The 16,176-nt window shown below is 41.6% G+C and overlaps 2 protein-coding genes across 2 annotated transcripts; both read right to left on the reverse strand.

The window, feature by feature from the left end:
* Positions 1–2,905: 2,905 nt before the first annotated feature.
* Positions 2,906–4,363, reverse strand: LOC117862181 (uncharacterized). Its single transcript, XM_034745712.2, has 3 exons — positions 3,743–4,363; positions 3,532–3,612; positions 2,906–3,296 (listed from the first exon to the last, which is right to left on the reverse strand). The coding sequence occupies exons 1-3, from the start codon at positions 4,112–4,114 to the stop codon at positions 3,222–3,224; spliced, it is 528 nt and encodes a 175-aa protein (XP_034601603.1). The 5' UTR covers positions 4,115–4,363; the 3' UTR covers positions 2,906–3,221.
* Positions 4,364–5,281: 918 nt separating this feature from the next.
* Positions 5,282–15,618, reverse strand: LOC117862160 (1,4-alpha-glucan-branching enzyme 2, chloroplastic/amyloplastic). The gene is made up of 22 exons (XM_034745684.2): positions 15,135–15,618; positions 14,881–15,026; positions 14,348–14,550; positions 13,226–13,324; positions 13,103–13,145; positions 12,855–12,914; positions 12,455–12,535; positions 12,255–12,371; positions 11,966–12,049; positions 11,125–11,246; positions 10,512–10,631; positions 9,685–9,814; positions 9,485–9,595; positions 9,131–9,259; positions 8,689–8,792; positions 7,936–8,080; positions 7,318–7,465; positions 7,072–7,172; positions 6,771–6,848; positions 6,314–6,469; positions 5,747–5,818; positions 5,282–5,651 (listed from the first exon to the last, which is right to left on the reverse strand). Exons 1-22 carry the CDS (start codon positions 15,292–15,294, stop codon positions 5,529–5,531), a joined length of 2,532 nt encoding a protein of 843 aa, XP_034601575.1. The 5' UTR covers positions 15,295–15,618; the 3' UTR covers positions 5,282–5,528.
* Between the last annotated feature and the right edge of the window lie 558 nt (positions 15,619–16,176).

The following is a 16,176-nucleotide window of genomic DNA, read 5'->3' on the forward strand; positions in this document are numbered from 1 at the left end:
TCGCTTTCACCCCGGAAGCCGCGGTGGTGCCCCCTGCCTGCCCCGCCCGCCGCGTTGTTAATTCTTCTCTCTGGTGAGACGCCGTGACCGGCCTGATGGAGCCTGGAGGAGCGATGCGCTGGAGGAGTGATGCGCTGGTGGATGCGCGGTGGGGGTGCCCGCCGTGCCGTGTCGATTTTTTTCGCCGCGGCCGCTTGTGACCGACCGTCCTCACCTTTTTGTTTATTTTTGGAGACCAGGCCGTGGCCGACCTGCCCCGGCAAACCATGTGCTTATAAACTTGTTACACGCCATCGGAGGAGCAGATGGCACGGCATGGCAAGTGAAATGCACGAGTTTGTAACGGGCCTAACGGGAACCATTTTTCTACGGAATAGCTAGTGAGAAGATGGCGAGTGTATTTGCCCGCCAACCTCCATTGCCCTCTATTTTAACGCAGTACAGACGCGATGCTCAAATTAACGCACGCAAATTCAACCCTATAAATATACGCACGCAATCCTACCCCTGTTACTTCCTCTGTTTCAAAATAAACGCACATCTCGCTTCTCGATGAGTCAAATATTTTTAAGTTTGACTAAAAATATAGAAAATAGTATCAACATTTGTATCTCCAAATAAATTTATTATGCTCAATCTAATAATACTTATTATACATCATAAATAGTAGTACATTTTTGTATAAATTTTGGTCAAACTTAAAAAGTTTGACTTCTCAAGAAGTGAGATGTACGTTTATTTTAGGACGGAGGAAGTAGCACATTCGAGAGACTAACTCGCACTTTCGGTTGCAGAATAACATTTGCAAGTTCAATTGATGAAATTTATTGTTCAATCTCCAAGGTTTTACTATCTCCTGTGATGTTTCAAACAGCGACATCATCAAGGCACTACTTTGACAATAAATTAATTGTATTAAAAGCATTTAAAATAGCAAATGTGTAAATACTTAAAAAAACAAATCTAGCCATGTCATTTTTCAAAAGTTGATTTGAAATATTAAAAGAGATATTGATGATCAAAACTAAAAGTGTTGAGACTGCACGCATCGTGAGAGAGTAAAGCTGTAGTCAAACATGGTCGTACTTTCTCCATTTCTTTTTTAAAAGCATGCACATACTTTAAGATTTAGACCTAATCAACAATTAGCCTTACAAGATGCAGAATTTGTTATACAAAAGTGGTATAATCAGTTTTGTATTGAAAGTGCTATCTTATGTTTATGATTTTATATTATTGGTACGAGTTCTAAAAAAGGATTTTTATTGTTACAAAAAAATATAGCTTAAGAGAAATTGTAGGTCAAAATATAATTTTAAAGACCTTGGAAAATCAAACCACGTCTGATATTTTAAATAGAGGCCGCAGGCATTGACGAAGCACAATGCCAGAACTCGTCCATTAAATGCCTGTAAATGCCTGTTTGGAACAAAGGATTGCAAAACATAGGAATAGGGAAAAAATGTAGGGATCAGGAAGAGTGGAAACTGAAAAACTAGGGATTGCAAAACGCAGGAATAACTGAGCTATTTGGATCGCAGGAAATAAATTGGCCATCACACGTCTCCTAAGCAACAAAAAACCTTTTCATTAATATTTTTCAATTTTTTTTATTAATTCTAGGAGTGATTCATAAGATTATTATTTATGATATTATTAAACCAGCAATATATGTCACGGGACCCACATTGTAATTAGCTTCCACCCATCCACCCAACGAATTAACCCTTTCTTCTGCCTCCGTCTCACTCTCACTGTTCCTCCATCCTCCCCCTCCTCTCTCCTGTACAGAAATAATCCGAACAAATCTGCCGCTTCTGACCACATTCTCCATAGCTGGTGGCTAAAATTGGCTGCCCTCTACTCTCTCTATCGTATCCATCCACTTGGTAGCGGTATAGCTGCCCAAATCGAGAGATACATGATGGGGTAGATCTACAGGCCGGCTACAGCAAAGGTGAGTCCTCAACTCATTCTTCTGCGGGGAGCCATGGTGCGAGTGAGGAGACAGAACGGAAGTGAGCAACGACGGGAAGGAGAGATAGATAGCCAGAGCGACGACGATTTCCCTTGGGTCGCAGTGGATGTTTTATTTCCTGCGTTTTGCACGTCGAGCGATTCCTTTCCTCCGGAACGGTACTTTGCATTCCTTCGTTCCAAACGCAACTATGCGATTCCTTTCCTCTGGAACGTACCAAAATTCCTATGAAAATCCTTTGTTCCAAACAAGCCCTAAAAACCAAAATGGCAGAGTCATTTGCAATGGGAAGTTCTTGTATATATATACCTACATAAAAAACTATACATAGAAGATGTTGTCGGTTTGCATAGTTTCTGCTGGGAGACTTATTTTGCTCTATCCAGCCCCTGCATTCTTTGACTGCAACTTAAAAGCCAAATGCAATAGCCATGCCAAACAATAACCGATAATCTTGAGTTCATGGGGTGACGTGGAATTATAGGGGAATTTGTATAAAAGGGAAAAAAGTTTCATGCCTTCTCTTGGGCTTTTGTCTTGATGGATGGATTTGGGTATGATTACAAATAACATTCTTAAGTACCCCCTTTATTTCAAAATATAAAACATGGTGTAACTTGACACGGACTCAAGCTAGAAGATAGTTTTTTCAATACAAATCTAATGATGCCACTTTTGTATAACAAAATTTATCTGTTGTAAAGGTATTTTGTTATTGAAATTATGAGATTTAAATCTTAAAATGTCATAAGCTTATAGAAGGAAATGGAAGAGTAATATTTAAATCCATACTTACGTTCAAATCGTGTTCCAAAAGGCTTGTGTTGGAAATGCTCGATGCTCGAAAAAAATTCCAACCCATCCAAAAGAACGGGCTGGGGATTGGTCCTTACAAAAAACAAGGCAAAGGAGCTCGAACTAGAAGCGTTAAAATGTTGAAGTTCTGATCTTGTTTTAGTGTTCGAGTCCCCCCTCATAGAACATCTTGTTTAAGAATGTTCGTTTGCACACAACTGCGACGCCGCGACAGCGCCATACATTACATGCCGAGAGAGTGCAACGGTACCTCGTCGATTACAAAGCACAAATGTAAAACAACACAAATTCCATCAATCACCATGCATGCACGTCGCAAGAAAAAATTGCACGTGTAGCAACTAGCAATGCATGCTCCTCCATCCCCTGGTGCCAGTGCCACCAGACTACCTGATCGTCGTCAGCTTACGAGACGTGCAGAGCAGATCTAGTAAAGGGACTCTATCGTCTTGTTGAGCTCTTCAAGCTTCTTCATCCGCAGCCTCTCGCTCTCGCTTACGAGCTGCGAAACCAAAAAAAAGAAAAAAGTATGCAACGTCAGTTTCGTGTGAAAATATTGGGCCCGGCCTTTTTGGTCAAGCCCAAATCCAATGGCCTAGCCACTTCGAAAAGGCATAAGTGTATCATTCTTTACGGGGCCGGAAGAAAACTTTCCCTTAAAAAAAAATCACACCTACAGAAAACAGTTTCTAAAAAAAGTACAGGACGCTGGTTGTAATCAGTAAGTGAGCACTCACCTCCATGAGCCTGTTGACGAGCGTAGCCTTCTCGTTGCTCTTCTCGTTGTAGGCGTCGAGGCACATCTTGTATTCCTTCTCCTGCTCGATCGATCATGTTTTTTGAAAACAAACACACAATCGGCGTTATCTGTCTGACCACGAACAGTTTGAACAAAAGTAAAATCCCATAGAACCACTACGGCTGCTCAGTAACATCATCATGCAGTACCTTTCTGAGGCACGTCTTGCCGAGCGGCTTGAGCTGCTTGTTAACCTTGTCGATGCGCTTGCGGATGGTGTCGACCTCCCGGCGCGTGGGGTCGGCCATGACCTCGAGCTCCTGGCGGATGAATGCCAGGCGCTTGGTCTCCTCCTCCACCCGGCCCAGCATGGAGAACACCTTGTCCCGCACCTCCAGCTTCTTGCGCTCGATCTCCTCCTCCTTCTCCTTGAACAGCGACAGCGCCGACCGCGACGACGCCTGCTCCGCCGTCCACTCCGCCTCCTGATCGCCCGTCGACGCGCTCCGCACGCACACGATCTGCATCTGCTGCTCCTTGTTGCCGCCGCTGCCCTCCATCGTCGGATCCCCCTGCTGCATCCTCGCCCTAGCTACTGCCAACTAGTAGCTCTCCTCGATCGGTGCCAATCGACTCGCTCACCGAACTGATGGCTCTCTAGTATAGGAGCCCGTGTAAGAAATTGGTAGTAGGAGCAGCTGGTGGCCAACCACCGCTCGTCTATTTATCGCTCCTCGCTTCCTTGTGCTCCTACCAGCTTTGCTGAATAATGGTGATGCGTATTCATTTCCTTTCTTCGCCTTTTTCCCCTTTTTTTTGTTTATTTTGCAATTTGCAAAAGATGGAGAGAGCTGAGTACTAGCTAGTGTCCTAGCTACTCGCAGTCTGAACCTTCAAGCAAGCACCGGCGATTTGTACTAATTGCATGCTTCAATTATCTGAGGTTATCTTGTTTCATATGCAGCTGTCAGCAGTGTGTCACTCATACTCATACTAACCCATAGCTGCTTATGGCAATGATAGCACATAAGCTTCATGGGCATCATTCCGCGTACATGTGACCGATGTGAGCGGGACAACAGCTATCGATTGGTGCCAGGACCAACTGCGGCGAAGTACCAGGCGTGCAAAGCGTTAGGTGAGGGCCTGTGATGATCGGAGCGCGGTCGAGTAGAAGTGACTCCTGAGCAAGCGCGCTAGTGCACGTTCCTTGTCACAGGTTGGTGTCCCCCATGCGCACGCGCTCTCTCGATCGGTTTTTCTCCGAGGATACGGCAAGTGTGCATCCCTGCCCCCTGCCTTGGCTTCGCAGTCATTTTTCCCCTTCAGTTTCCGCGTCCATCGTTATAGGGTTAACATCTACGGCAGGCAGGCAGGAGAGGTATATACGTACCTGCAACGCCAAGCCCGGAACGTGCAGTGCCTTCAGGATTGGGGAGTACTGGTAGTGGCGTAGGGCTGAATATGTCTGGGTCTGGCTCCACACACACGGTACTCAAGCAGTCAAGAATAAGCAGAGTAGGGCTACAAGCACACGAATTGCTAACTGCTCTGTGGTCTGACACATCACCAACACACTCCTATACTAACATAACCCAAAATGTCCCTTTTTAACAATTCAAAAGATAAGTCCTATAAGACCTAGAAGAAGGTGCAGGCTGATCAACTCTAATAGCAGCAGTGCTCAACGTTATGAAAGAAGTGCAGACACAAGATCATGAGGTGAATAACGAGCTGCGTACCAGAAGAACAGAATTCAAAACCAGGCATCTAGCATTATGAAAAAGAAACAAAATTGCTATGTTTAACCGACATCCTGAAGGGTACCGACGACCTACTAAACTGAGAGGACAACACACAGCAAGATGTCTGGCCTTGCCAGCATGGATTGAAGCAGAACCTTATTCAACCCAATGGCAGAGGATGCAAATCGCATCCTAATCTCAGGCACAAAAAGCAAACCATGCATGCAACTAGCTGTACTGGCAGCATGTTTTACTTGCTAATAACTTCCTCGCTGCTTTCTGGCACGATTGTGTCCGCTGGAGCATAGACGACGCAGGTTCTGCTTGGTGTATACACCGAGAACGAATGGGGCCTGTTGTCATGCGAACCGTCCTGCAAGTATGAGCCAAACGAAAGTTAGCTCACATATGTCAGGAACGAGTCTACATCACCATGCTGTGAGCAGTCTCATGTGACACAAAACTTACCGTGAAGTGCTCTGCGGTGTGATGGATCCTGCCGAATCCACCGAAGAGTCCAGCGTCTGAGTCCAAGACCACCTGGTAGAAAAACAGCAGATGCTATCAGCACCCAAGTACCCAGCAGATTGAGTACTGATCCTCAGTAATTTCACCACGTAATTTTCTAAGTACGGATGCATTCAAATACGATGCCAAGAGAATGAGCAAGCAATCGCACATATTAGGTACTCTGTCCATTTTAAATATAAACAGATGGAGTAGTCGACTCTTTTTTTTCAAGCATGTGAAAACACAGAAAAATCAGTTCCAGCAGGGTAGAAAGGCACTCATATTTTTGCTTCCTTTGCCTGCTTGTACACCAAATCAAATTGGAAACCTCAAAAATTAATAGCCTACTTTCTCGAGATTAAACAACAACATGAACTGCTCACACCAGTAACTTACTCCTATCTTCATCATCACAAGAGATTAATAATGACAATTGACAAATTGTAGATAGAGATTTGGTAAACTAATTTAGTGAAGAAACATTACACTTCTATAATCAGAAATATTTGTGAGATAGCTGCATACCTTATACACCCCAGATCTCCGGCAGCCAACACGGTAGTCAAAATAGCTGTTGTTACAATGGAAGTTGAACACAAATACCAAATCTCCCTTTTCGAATACAATCACCTTGTCCTCCTCGTGTTTCCGAGAAATGTACTGGTGATCATCAGTCATGAACTGCAATTACATAGCCAATTTCATCAGAAAATCTTCATTGCTGTTATGATCATGGAACTAAGATTTGCCAAGTTAATAGATTAACGCAAAAGAATAGTTAAAATCAGACACCATAAATAGAGTTAGTGATGCAACATATAAGAATTCATTACTGATTTTTCCTAGCTTATTATTACTAGTCCATTGAAATAGCAAAATGGTCTTGAACTAAATGACATTATAGAGGGAATGAATACCAAGTTTGATGTTAGCAAAAACAATGATTTACAGACCCCCCCCCCCAAAAAAAAAAAGAACATACTCCATATTTTTCCTCAAGATGTTGCATTGCCCGATCAAACTCTTGCATACCATGGTACCTAAGGTAGTCCGCGTCACCCTGACAATGTACAAAAAACACAAATTATATAAATTAAAGCAAAATTTAGTGGAAGTGTAAATATTCTAATTTTGAAAACACTAGTATGAACAAAAACAACTATTATAATGGCACCCTATCGATTTAAACACTCAATAAGCACTAAAAGAAAATAAGAATTGGACTTTACTGAGGCATGTTATTGCAGTTATCAATATAAGGTAATAGCTCAAAGAAACATTACCAGGTCAAATCTTCGACGGCATTTGTCATAACTGTTGTTATTTCCTGGAATAAACTTACCACTTGGAAGTCTTTGCGGACCTCTTGGAAAATCTATCCATTCTGCAAAATGTAAAGTAGATCAATAACCTCAAACAAACAAATTCCTAAAGCATAACAAAAGATAAATGGCAACATAATTGTTAAACGAAATACAGCTATACAATATTCAAAGAAGGTTGAATGCAACAAAGTAGTTAAATCTCACCAGGATGTCCAAACTCATTCCCCATGAAATTAAGATAGCCCTCTCCTCCTAAACCCATTGTGATAAGTCTGATCATCTTATGCAATGCTATCCCACGGTCAATGGTAGGTGTTGAAGGTCTGTCGAGAGCCATGAAATCATACATATCCTGCATAAGTTGAACCAGTGCCATTATTTAGTACTTTTTCTGTGTATTTTCAGAGAGCAGTGGAAAGGGAATACCAAATATATTTTTCAAAAAATATAGCATGAGAAATAGCCAATATTTGTTCTATAAACTCAATGAAGTATTAAATATATGTAGTTCTCGCAGAGATAGCCAAGAATTGAAACTCACTCAGACAGAGGTCTTACAGGCTATCATGATGCAATTAATAATGCAAGAGATTACATAAATAAATGCAGCAACATAACAGAAAAGAAGGGCGCACAGGTCCAAATTGAAGCAAATTAACAAAACTCTTAACATTGTGCTTTCAATAACATTTATTTCGTGGGAACTATGAATAGTTTTGAAACTTGAGAAAAATAAAGAGAATTAGTTATCGTAGTGAAAAATAAATATGTGAAACATCATCTATGTCCCAATTAGTACCAAGAAAATTAATGAGTGGTTACCTTGTCCATCAACCAAAATGCAATAGTCTTATCACCAACCAGTGCTTGATCATGACTTTCAGAATAAGTAACACACTTCTCTAACCACCTTCTATTTGTCAATGTGTGCACAATATCGGCCATCTTCCAAGATTCATCACTTTGCCTACATGGTAAAAAATAAAATAAAAGAAGATTGAAACTCACCATACTTTTCAAAACAAAAGCGGAAGGCATATTACAGATAGAGCTTTCCAGTTTCAAAATGAAAGCTTTAAATAAATTATGTGAATACCAGATTCAAAGAACAGAGACTTTTTTGTATACACACAATAGATGAACACTGTGGATGATATAATGTTAATTATGTGAAATAGATATGCACCTCCACGGCTCGAGATGCATTTGCTGGTATATGCATGTGCTATGCTACCTTATAAAAAATCTTTCAAGATTTGTTCAGCAATACTACATTGAGTAGCAGGTGGGTTATTGGTTAATTCAATTTTGAAAATTTACAGCAGTCTCGAGCCACGTGTAAAAACAATTCTCTTATGAAAAAACCTAGAGGTTAGCAACTGCATATTATTTTCATAATCGTGTAGAATAAGCCATGAAAGTGGTGACAAATAAAAAATAAATGCATAAGCAATGGCACATGCAATTACAGTTTTGTGCATGTACCCATAGTGTTATGCAAAAAAAACAAATTACTTCAATATGCAGCCCGATATAAGAAAACAATAGTCATACGCAGCCATATGTAACACTTACTTCATCAATTCAATCCATTTGTCAGCCACAGCCATATGCAGCCGGTAGTCAAAACCTACTCCACCATCATGAACAGGAAGGGCAAATGTAGGCATTCCACTCACCTAAAGAAATATAGTTGTTTGAGTAACCAATAGAAAAGTTGCCCATTATTTTAGATAAATTCGAATTTCCTACTTATGTTTCTAAACTAATTATGTGGAGCTGTTGCCCTATTGTTGTCATATTATAGCCCTAAAAATGGAGTTAATTGACTATGAAATTCGAAGACATGAAGAATAATGTTAAGAAACAGCTTAGGACACAATTTGTCTTAAAACCCAAAGTGTTTTTTCATCACTAGATAGGAACATCTTGTCAAGATAAACAAAAAGCATCTTAGACTACAAAAAACTATGTGTATGAGAATTCATATTGAACGAGAAACCAAGTCATAACTTACATCTTCACCAATGGTTACAGCCTCAGGATAAAGTCCGTGAATTAGATCATTTACCAACATCAAGTAAACCACTGCATCCACATCGGTGGCAAAGCCAAAATACTCATTGAAGTTCCCCGTAAATGTTACCTAAAATAAATAGCAGTACTTTAGAAAAAGGAAGAATAGGACAAATATGATACTGCAATACTCCCTCCGTTTCAAATTGTAGGTCGTTTTGGCTTTTGCTATGCACCTAGAAAAGCCAAAACAACCTACAATCTGGGACAGAGGGACTAGGTAGCTAATTCTCAGGCTTAATCCCGTCAGATTTAGCAAGTGAAGATAAATGAACATATATCAAGCTTAAATTACTTGTAATCCATGGTGAGTGTACATCATGGAGGTCACACCGTCAAAACGGAAACCATCAAACTTATATTCCTCGAGCCACCATCTAGCATTGGAGAGAAGAAATCTTATAACCTGCGTAGGATAAAAATGTTGGTAGGCATACATGCAAAAAGAATGAAAGCGAACACAATAAATGGAAATTGAGCATTCTTGTTCTGTACCTCCCAATTTCCATAGTTGAACAGACGAGAATCCCACATCCAGTGATGGCCTCGTGGACCACTATGAAAGTAATGTGTATCCGTACCATCAAAACCATTCAATCCATCAAGAGTATTACTTGACGCATGACTGCAAATAAAATAAAAGCAAAGGTATGAACCCAAAAGGCTTCAGTAAATGGACAAGGGTATCCGACAGATAATGATCAATCTCATCCCAATGGGCCCAATGTCAAAGAGGTTTGAACCATGACCAATAGGTTTTAAATATTCTTAGGGTTTCAGTAAATCAACAAGGGTATCTGGTAAATTTGCCTATTCCTTTGATTTTGACCCTCTACATTTTTTATTTAAAAAATAGGTACTACAAAGCAACGGCCTCATATCTTTTTATATTTCTTAGTGGTTGGCAACATTTTTCATGCAAAATCTATTTAGAACCATAAATGTGATTGTGAATTCACACATTCATAAACCAGATTGACCAGAGATCCAACCTATGAACAACTATGCGGTTTTTCATCAAGGAAAATAGGCACCAAAATTCAAGATGAATCCACGCATTCATAAACCAGATAGAATTCACACATTATGGTTTAGTAATTGTTTCTCCTCTTCTGAATTTATGCATGTTGTAGAGGTTGTAGATTAGTTGCAGCCCATGAGCCCAGGACTGATAGATTGTGGGACTAAATGTTTCCACCGTGTGTGCAATTCTATTCTATTGCCTTTACTCTGAAGTTCTGAACCATACACCATCAGCTTTAGCATTAATTATGCAACTATATATATGGAGATGAGTTAAGAACAAAGAATTTTTCAATTACCTGTGAACAACATCCATGAGCACAAGCAAACCAAGCTCATGTGCTTTATCAATCAAAGACTTCAAATCTTCTGGGGTTCCAAAACGACTACTTGGTGCAAAAAAATTAGTAACATGGTATCTGCAATAGAAGTAATAAATATTAAATCTATGTTGTAGTGTTGTTTATCAAATAAAAGAAAACATCATTTAGAACTAAGAATTGAGGTGAATATTATCTCAAAATTTATTCTGTTGGAAACATGGAAAGGTAGCCAAATAAGCATTGATACTGATCCTAGTGAGTTGCCAAAGTGCCATATTGATAGTATCATGCGCCACCCATGCATTCAGAGCTAGTTCATACAGTTGGGTATATATCTATGTAAATCCTGTTGCTATACATGCATGCCAATGCAATTGATCATTGAAGACCAAACATAATTTTACATTTTAAGAATAATCAAAACAGAAGGAATAGTGGAAAGGCAGCAACAAACAACAGTTACATACGCCTAGAAAAGGAGTGACGAAAAATGAAGTTCCCAAGCAGTTAACAGTTTTCAAAGTTAAAAGGTACGGTGTAAATTGTATATACAAGAAAAAAGATAAACAAAATTGAATCAAGAAATTACCCAAAGCTTCCATAATATGAGTGCTCTTGGATTGCCATTATTTGCACTGCATTGTATCCAAGTTTTTTTATTCTTGGAAGGACCTCATCCCTGAAGTTTGCATATGTGTTGATCTTCGGTTCCTATAATCACAAAGGATTCTAGCATTTATCTAAGTGCCAACAAAAACAAAATGCCAGCCAGTAAAAAATGGATAATGATTAGTTAAAGAACTTGTATATACAAACCACATGGTAACTATCAAAAACGTAGATTGACAGTAAATATATTGTGCAGTTGATATTATGTTAAAAACTATAGAAACACATAGCAGCTGAAGTGACGTAGTTTAATCAAGCATACTGTTTCGAAATGTTAATATAATGTTAAAAACTAAAGAAACATATAGCAGCTGAAGTAACGTAGCAACTAAAGTAGAAGAAATATAACCACAAAGCACTCATGAGAACACATATATTTAGTTTAATCAAGCATGCTGTTCTGAAATGTAATTATAATGTTTAAAACTATAGAAACATATAGCAGCAGAAGTAACATTTGTGCTTACAGGTGCTAGGCAATTGGCGCAGCTTGATGTATCTACCAGCTAGTTCTTGGTAGCATGGTTGTGTGGTCATGTTTTTCAGAGTCAGTGGCAGGCATGTCTTTATAATGTAAGGGTGTTGTGTGTGTGGTTTGTGTAACTTCTAAATCATTTTCTTAGTGCAATGATACTTCAGCTCTCTTGCATATTGGAGAAAAAAGAAGGTTAAAAGTTCCAAAACATCCTTGACGCCTGTAAGTAACTAAAACTGTATATGGCTAGCATTGTCTAAGGAGTCAAAATGTAAAGGTGCAATACCGGGCTACTCATTCCAACATGTGTTTCATATATCCTCAATGATTTTGGCCGTTTAGGTTGAGGATGCTTGAACACATGCTTCACCTGCATAAGCATGTAAAGTATTTTAGTTACTGGCTAGTAAATGCAAAATTAAGATCCCACAACAAATAGGATGGGTTCAAATACACTTGGGAGGCTTCACAAGGAAAACAATATATAACTTTCCCAGAAAAAAAATTGCCAGCACAAGGTAAAAACAAAGAAGGAAAATTCAGAATTATAAGTACAGAACATGGGAAATGAAGACCTCTTCAGGAGGATCATAATAAATCCCATCATAAGGTATTGCTCCTGGGGCCTGCACTGAGTACCTGATCCAGGCAGGAATTGAGTCCTTTATCCCTGATGGGGTATCCATTCTCACCTATATATGGTCAAAACATCCATTGATTAATTTTGGAGATGCTCTAAGCCAAAAAAAAACTGACCAAGCAGTAAAAAAAATACCTTTACGCGAGAACCATGAGGAATAGGTGATGAACCATCTGCGTTGTTAGGCAGAAAAACCTCCCAAACACCAAACTCATTCTGAAAGTACATCAGTTACTAGCATCAGCAACTATTTATCAATCATATAGAGTTACACCTACTCCAGGTCCATGCATTGTTAAGTATGAGTACTCAATTCCTCCTATTATATGAACACATAATAAGTAAAAGATATCTAGACAATTAGAATATATGTGTAACATGCATAAGTTGGCAACAATTGAGTTTACAGCAGCAGCAACATTGATATCTAGTAATGGACTTATGACAACCGCTAATTGAAGAAACCAAGTCTAATGAATTCAATATGCAATCTATTAAAAAATATATAAAATGCATTTTGAAGCCATAATCATACTTTGCTCATACGGTCTGCATTTGGATCCCAGTTGTTGAAGTCGCCCACCAATGCAGCAGACTGCAATTAAAGCAGGAGGCAGTTATGAATAGCACATGCTGAGTTTGATGAGATATTCATTTAGAAAGGTAAAAGTCCGTACGATTGAAATAGATTTGTAGATGTGAGAGTGGTCATTCCCATAAACAACTTAAAGATGGAACTAGCATTGCATTAAGATAAACGATAAGATTAGAAGAAGAGCATACATGTGCTCCAGGAGCCCATTCTCGATAGGTGACACCTTCAGCACTACATAGGAAGAAGATACAAAGTTATTTGCTTCTATGTAGGAAAAGACGATAAACACTTGCATGTTGAAGAAATTTTACCTGCGATTAAATCCAAACTTCTCATAACTACGGGAGAAGGCTTCCAAGCCTCCTTCATGCTCATCAATATCTGAACGGATTCTCCTATAGAGGCTGTACCTGTTTTTTTATTCATGAAGGCATAGTGAGATTGCTAGTGTTGTTCATATTGGCTATATAGAGGAGTTGTCCTAATAACAAGAAGGAAAAAGTCCATTTTACTCCCCTCACCTATCCACTTTGTCCGCTTAACCCCCTGAACAAAATTTTGGCTCACTTTACTCCCCTGAACTATTTCATTTATCCAATCTACCCCCTAATTAGATTTCTCCTTTTTGTTTCTCTTTATATGATATATGAGTTGAATTTTGAGTTCAAATTTTGTGAGCAGATACAAAACATGATGCTTTATGTTAAAAAATTATACTAAGAATTTTTCTTGGTTATTTTCATAGGTTAGGAATATTTAATATGAAATTGAACTTAGATATATAAAATTGTATGAAAAGTAATCATGACAAAAATTCTAATATATTTTTCTAACGTCGAGCATTATGTTATAAGTCAACTGACAAAATATGAAATTAAAACTCAACTTTTACGCGAAGAAACAGAAAAAGATAAATCTAATTACGGGGTAGATTGAACCAAATGAAATAGTTCGGGGGAGTAAAGTGAGCCTAAATTTTGTTCAGGGGGTTAAGCAGACAAAGTAAATAGGTGAGGGGAGTAAAATGGACTTTTTCCTAACAAGAATGAAAAAGGTGATGCAAATGAAGATCGTTGCTTAATTGATACTGACTCTAGAAAGAATTATAAGCCTCTATTTTGTTTGGCCAACCATTTCTGCAGATATCTTATCCTGAAAGGGGACATTTCCATTGCATTCTAGTAGGTGAAACGATATGGCACACTTTAGGCATCAAATCAACATGAAAATTTCCAGGTGCAAACGAACCTAATTATTGATTCATGTTACATATGACCCTCCAGCAAAACCTTGAAGAGTAACTACTACATATGCAAGAATTAAGATAAAATTCAAGAGCATCATGATCCTTGAGGGCTGAGGGAGCCATTTACATCTTATGAAAGACTGGAACATCTTGAAGTGTGGAGTAGAACGAAGCAAGCAATACATACCGATACTCAAGATGGTACTTATAGCCTTGCAGCATGGAGTCAATCTGGAATATTTTCTGCCCATCTCCTGGTGGTGGAACAGTTCGTGGTTTCACCTGGGGAGCTGATCCTAGTACCTCTCTGTTCAAGGCTTGAGCATCAGCCTCACGGGCAACGTGCATTGTCTCTGAGGACTCGATCTGATCTTCAGTGATGTCTGGTACCTAGACAAGGGTCCAAGAGACGAAATGTTCAGAAGACGATCAGGCAGACGAAATGTTCAGAAGTCGATTATGTATGCAGACAACTCTAGATAGTGGTACAGAGAGTTGTGACTCCGTCGAACGGTGTACCCTTTCTTGGAGATCACCGATCGGTGCAGTTCTCACTGATCGGTGTATGTCTTTTTTCTCAAACAGCAAGCGGAAAAAGGAAACAATCAGAAATACATGCAGATGCGGCATTTGCAGTACACTCGTGTTTCAGGTTAACAACGCAATGCTGTAACGTGCCAGAATTCTGGACTGAAGGAACAGGGCCGGTGGATCACGAACCTCCAATTCGTCGGACTGGAACTGAGCCGAGTCGGCCGAAGACGTAAGTCCGTCGTTCTCGCCCTCGGGAACCACCACCTTCCCGGACGCGGCCGCCGCGCGCATGGCCCCGCGCCTCCGCGAACCTCCTCCAACCGGAGCACCCCCTGCAAGCATCACCACCACCACATCACTCACGTACAAATCACCGCGCGGAACACTTGATCGGGGGCGAGCAGAGAAGGGGAGAGGATTATGAGTTGCGGGGTCATTACGAGGGACGACGAAGGTGCCCATGCGGCCGAAGACCAGCGACGGCGACGGGCGCTCCGACCCGCGCCTCCACTCCCCGCCGCCGCCGGTGGGCCGGGGAGCCCTCGCCGCAGCCCCGCCGAGCGCGGCCCCGGAGACCGCCAACGCCGGCGCCACCGCCATCTCTCCGCCTCGCCTCTCCGCACAGCCGGATCGGATCGGATCGGATCGGTCGAACCACAACCTTAAACCCCCTGCGACCGCTGAGAGTGAAATGCGGGGCTGCGCTGGGCGACTGCGGAGTCTAGGCTGCGATTAGGAGGTGCGCTATATAGCACGGGGAGGAGACGGGGTGGCCGGATGGGGGAGAAATGGAGCGAGAGGCTTGTTCACGCGACACGAGAGCAGCAGTGCGGACGGCTGCATGCGCAGTGGCGTGCACGGGCAGTCGAGGCGGAGGGGTGTGGGAGGCCGTTGCGCGTCGGTCCAAGCGCGCACGCGCGGCGCGGTGGTGGTGAGGTGGCTCGCGCGGCTGGTGGCCTATTGCTTCGGCGGTGGCGATCGCGCGCTTCGGTTTTCGGTGGGGAACGGGGACGGGGTGCGGACTGCGGAGTGTGTGTGCCAGGTACCAGGCGGGGTGGGGCCCAAGCGCCGCCAGGTGGAGCGCTCCGCGCGTGGGTTGCGCGCGCGGGGAAGGAGCTCGCGGGCGCGCCAAGCCAACAGTGGGGAGGCTCTTGCTGGCGCGCGCGCCATTTTGCTCGTTGCGGCTCCGCGCGCCATTTTGCTCGTTGCGGCTCCGCGCGCTGGGTGCCACGCCTTTCTGTTGGTCCTTTTTGTGCTCACTCGGCCACACGCTTTGTCGCTGGCTGAACACGCTGTGGGCTGGATGGAGTCGCTGGATCCCGCATTCCCGCTCCTTCGCACTTACAGGATTTCTGCTTAGCACTCCGTCTGCAGACGATGTTGCAACGCATCTACCGGCGTGCATGACCTTTTTGTTCTTTCCGGACAACTTCCGTTGCATGTGAACAAATACGTGGCTCGCATCCAAGCGTGTGTCCATGG

Source organism: Setaria viridis, chromosome 1 (assembly GCF_005286985.2).
Source record: "Setaria viridis chromosome 1, Setaria_viridis_v4.0, whole genome shotgun sequence".
Classification (NCBI taxonomy): Eukaryota; Viridiplantae; Streptophyta; class Magnoliopsida; order Poales; family Poaceae; genus Setaria; species Setaria viridis.

Bases quoted from the DNA above. Each gene is read 5' to 3' on its own strand.
- LOC117862160 (XM_034745684.2), bottom strand. From the start codon at position 15,294: ATGGCGGTGGCGCCGGCGTTGGCGGTCTCCGGGGCCGCGCTCGGCGGG. The intron at 13,325-14,347 runs GTATGTATTGCT...ATAAAAAAACAG, and splicing joins AAGTACCATCTTGAGTATCG to GTACAGCCTCTATAGGAGAA. The intron at 8,081-8,688 runs GTAAGTGTTACA...TTTACCATGTAG, and splicing joins AAATGGATTGAATTGATGAA to GCAAAGTGATGAATCTTGGA.
- LOC117862181 (XM_034745712.2), bottom strand. From the start codon at position 4,114: ATGCAGCAGGGGGATCCGACGATGGAGGGCAGCGGCGGCAACAAGGAG. The intron at 3,613-3,742 runs GTACTGCATGAT...TCGATCGAGCAG, and splicing joins GCAAGACGTGCCTCAGAAAG to GAGAAGGAATACAAGATGTG. The intron at 3,297-3,531 runs GTGAGTGCTCAC...TTGGTTTCGCAG, and splicing joins TCGTCAACAGGCTCATGGAG to CTCGTAAGCGAGAGCGAGAG.